General features: G+C 36.9%; 1 protein-coding gene across 1 annotated transcript; it reads right to left on the reverse strand.

Moving 5' to 3' along the window:
* Positions 1–1,433: 1,433 nt before the first annotated feature.
* LOC117627797 (60S ribosomal protein L24-like) lies at positions 1,434–2,689 on the reverse strand. Its single transcript, XM_034360042.1, has 3 exons — positions 2,307–2,689; positions 2,067–2,215; positions 1,434–1,750 (listed from the first exon to the last, which is right to left on the reverse strand). Exons 1-3 carry the CDS (start codon positions 2,493–2,495, stop codon positions 1,594–1,596), a joined length of 495 nt encoding a protein of 164 aa, XP_034215933.1. The 5' UTR covers positions 2,496–2,689; the 3' UTR covers positions 1,434–1,593.
* Positions 2,690–4,595: the final 1,906 nt, after the last annotated feature.

The raw sequence follows: 4,595 nt of genomic DNA on the forward strand, positions 1-4,595 counted from the left end.
ATCTCTTTAGTAATGTGACAAACAAATACATGAGATTATCGGTCTTCACCGATCTATGAACTTTAAAATAGAAGTCGATAGTGGCATCCGAAGTTACAAGCATAAGTTTATGCATACAATCTGGATGGAAACTTATTTGAGACTGCTTGTCGAAAGACTAAAAGCGACTTTATGACAACCAAAAACACTTTAAAAAGTTCAGAAAATCCTAGAAGTGCTTCAAAGTCTTGAAAGCGCACTTGATTTCAATTAAAAATACGGGACCTTAAACTGATTTGCTTCCATCTCATACGAAATAAACAATATTTAGCAAAATAATCCGGTGAAAAATACCAGCTCTCTGTACAAAACCTTGGATTTGTATTGCCCAAATTTCGAGAGAAACATAACTCATTTCACCTATTGGTCATGCTTGGTGTCCAATCCAACTTAATCCCAACCTTGGGTCTAATCCATGTTTTTAGACTACCAAACATCCCACCATATAATCCAAACCCACCAGACAAGTCCATTATCAAGTCATACTCAGAGGGTTTGTACATACAAATTACCAAAACGAATGTCTAAAACGACTCAACTTTTCCAGGTTGACAAAACAAGTTTATCAGCTGTGAATAAAATATATCTTTTTTCTGAACTCAAGGGCATTAAAATATAAAGGCTTATTATCACAAAACATCCCTGAGGTTTACGAAACTATCAGATTGCATCCTTAATGTTTTTTTGTGTCACTTATGGTCCTCAAGGTTAGTATGTGCAATCACAAATGGTCCCTGACGTTAGGTTCTGTCAAAAACTCTGTTAGTTTGCTATCGTGGCATACATATATATCACAAAACATCCCTGAGGTTTACACACTTATCACAAATGGTCCTTACGAATTTAAAAAAAAAAAAATTAAAATTCATAAAATTTTGGTTTTCTTTTTAAAATTATTTATAAATGAAAAAACAATTTATAGAAGGATTTTAATCTTGAGGACCATTTATGAACCCTAAACCTTTAGTTTTTTTTTCATTTTTAAATTTTATGAATTTTAAATTATTTTTTAAAAACTTCATTAGTTTGTTGATGTGGCATATATATGGAGCCCACATCTACAATAATATAGTGTCACATGTATTTAAAATTTAATATATATTTTAAAATAATTATAATTCATAAAATTTTAAAAAGAAAACAAAATTTTATGAATTTTAAATTAAAAAAATTTCGTAAGGACCATTTGTGATAGGTGTGTGAACCTTAAGGATGTTTTGTGATATACATATATGCCACGTCAGCAAACTAACGGAGTTTTTGACGGAACCTAACGGCAGGGACCATTTGTGATCATGCATGCTAACTTTGAGGACCACGAATGACAAAAAAAAACATTAAGGATGCAATCTGATAGTTTCGTAAACCTTAGGGACGTTTTGTGATAATAAGCCAAATATAAATGATAAACTTTCACTAATACAACAATATCCAAAATTGGAGTGGCCAACAATGCCAATTAATCCATACATCAAATCGAAACAAAAAATATGTCGATCGTCTAGGCAAAATGGTAAGGAGAATAAATATTGAGGATGGGGGGAAGAATAAAACTTATCGCTTTCCACCACCACCTCCTCCAAGCTTAGGGGCTTTTGGGGCAGCAGCCTTGGGCACATTGCCCTTGGACTGACCCTTTGACTTGGACACCAATTCAGCCTTCTTTGCCTTCTTCTCATCCTTAGTCTTCTTAATCCTCTCCTTGATTTCACTGACAAATACGCATAAACACACATCCATCATTGATTTTATACAATACAAAACTGAGTTTATCAAATAACACAAAGTTGAGTTCGTGAAGTTGATCAAATACCCAAAATTGAATTTATGAAGTCGATCCAAAAACCTGAATTTGATTTTATCACGCTGATCAAATGACCCAAAATTGATTTTATCACGTTGATCAAATACCCCAAATTTGATGTTATCAAGTTGATCAAACAACCCAATCTACATTTTATCATTGTTGATCAAATAACTCAATATAGATTTTATCACTGTTGATCAAATAAACAGCAGAGCATTACCGAAGAGCGGCCTCACGGGCGGCGTCGCGGACCTCGGGCTTCTCGGTCCTTCGCTTCTGAATAACTTCCAATGTGGCACCAACAATGGACCTCGAATAAGGCTTTTTGTTTGAGCGTCGCTTCTTCTTCACAGCCTCAGCAGCAATGTCCTGAAATCACAAACACACACAAGAGCTTAGAATATTCAATCGATTCGAAGCGAAACGCATCGTTTCGTGAATGTGTGTTTTGTGTAGGTACCTTCTTGTGTTGCTTACGGTACATGGCGGTCCAGGTGAGCTTGGAGGGCTTGAGGCGGTTGTGGAAGTACCTCTTGCATTTGGAGTTGGCGAAGAGGAAGACCTGAGAATCAGAGCGGATGAATCTGATTCCCTTTCCGGGGTAAATCTTGGCGCCGCTGAAACGACAGAGCTCGGTCTTCAGAACCATGGCTGCTCTGCTATGTGGTGGTCGAAGCTTCAAGCTCTGGTGTCGCCGCCGCCGCCGCCGCTCCTGCTCTGCAAAATCCCCGAGCCCTGTCCAGAGTCTAAAACCCTAATGCTTCGGCTACGAATTTAACTTCAACCGACTGACCAAAGGTCGCGCCTTTCTCTGGGCCAGAAAATGGCAACTAAAGATTGAGCCATTCCAGCGGACGGGCCGAGCCCGAGGCGAGGGAAAAAAAAAAAAAAAAAAAATTTTTTGTTCCACCTCCTAATCCAAGTCCGGGGGGGTGTGGGACCCACCAACTCGGGCCAGCTCGAAGGCAAGACGAGCTCGAGCTGCAGCCCGCAGTTGCTGACGTCAGCTAGCGTGTTTCAAATCTTTTTACCGTTGGAACCAGCGCGCGCTGACGTCAGCGCGATGCCAGCTCCAACGGAAAGTTGCCACGTGTCGCGTCCCCAGCCCTCCGATCAGCATCTTCGAATCCGATCCTACGACTGAGGCTTTTTTGGGCAATAAAAATATGAAAAAAAATCATAAATTTTTTTTAAAAATTCTAAAAAATTCAGATTTTTTTTCTTCTATAAATACCTATCAATACCCTTCACTTTCAACACCAATCCTCATACATTTCATTATACTTCTACTATTATTCACTCTTTACTCAACATTTTCCTCTTTTTCATCTAGTATTTTGATTTCATATTTTTATGACTTCTTCTATCGAAACCGGAGGGGCTTGGAGCACCATGGAAGATGTTTCCTTGTGTGAGGCTTGGCTCCAAATTTGTCATTGTCCCGTGTCGGGCAATGAGATGAAATTTTTGTGTGAAAAAATTCCGGGGTCTACTCGTACGGAGATGGCATTATCCAGTAGGTGAAAAATTCTCAATAAAGAGTTAGGAAAATGGAGAGCTGCCTTAGCAAAAGCGATGGACAACTATAGAAGCGGGGAAAATCGTACTAACGAGGTAAGTATTTTATAATTTTTGTTTTATTAAGTTTAATCTCCTAATATATATATTTTGTTAATATTGCTTGCATTTTCAATATTTTGTTAATATTTCTTGCATTTTAAATATTTTGTTCATATTTCTTGCATTATCAATATTTTGTTAACATTTCTTGCAATTTAAATATTTTGTTCATATTTCTTGCATTTTCAATATTTTGTTAATATTTCTTGCATTTTCAATATGTTGTTAATATTTCTTGCATTTCCACTTGTTTCTTAATTTTCTTGCACTTCTAATTTATTTGTAAGGTTAATTGCATTTCCATTATTATTATTTTTGTTACTTGCATATCCAATATATTTTAAAATTTATTGCATTTCCATTTTTTTGTTAAATAGATGATTCAAGCACAAATGTGGTTCGGTGCAACAATGGGTGGCAAAAAAAGTTTCAACCATCATGAATGTTGGGAGGTGATGAAATATTGCAAACGCTTCATAATTATTCCGATGGGTCCCGCCGTTGTGTTAAACGAGACGTCACTCCGTGTTTCAATGACATCGGATTCACCTCTCGATTTTCCTATGAGTCAAAACTCACCCATCGAAAAGGAGCCGAGGCCCATTGGCCGAAAGGCCGCGAAGGCAAAGAAAGCGGGTAATTCAAGCAATCATAATTCAAAATTTTTGGAGGAAATTGCAAGGCAAAACGGCATAAGAATAGAAATGGAGCAAAAACGCCAAGATAACGAGTTGGCCCTTCAAGCTGAGTATGCACAAGAAAGGGAGTATTTGCGCAAAAAAGATATGGACAAGACGGATCGGGAAACCATGGCGATGGATACAAGTCATATGTCCCCTGAAACAAAACAATTTTGGAAGCTAGAACGAAGGGATGTTATGAGAAGAAGACTTTTCCGGGATGATGGGCCTAGCAACATGGATTGGTTAAATGATGGAAACCATTAAATTAGTTAGCATACCTTTTATGTATTTGTATTTTTCATGTTTTCTATTAAAGTTGTTGTAATTCATGTATTTTATTTTAGTAGTAGTAATTCGTAATGACTTGTATTACATTTCGTTATTTAATAAACAAAGCATTCAATAAATTACCTTTTTATTCAACATATTCCATACTTCAAACAAAA

Source organism: Prunus dulcis, chromosome 5 (genome assembly GCF_902201215.1).
Source record: "Prunus dulcis chromosome 5, ALMONDv2, whole genome shotgun sequence".
Taxonomy (NCBI): Eukaryota; Viridiplantae; Streptophyta; class Magnoliopsida; order Rosales; family Rosaceae; genus Prunus; species Prunus dulcis.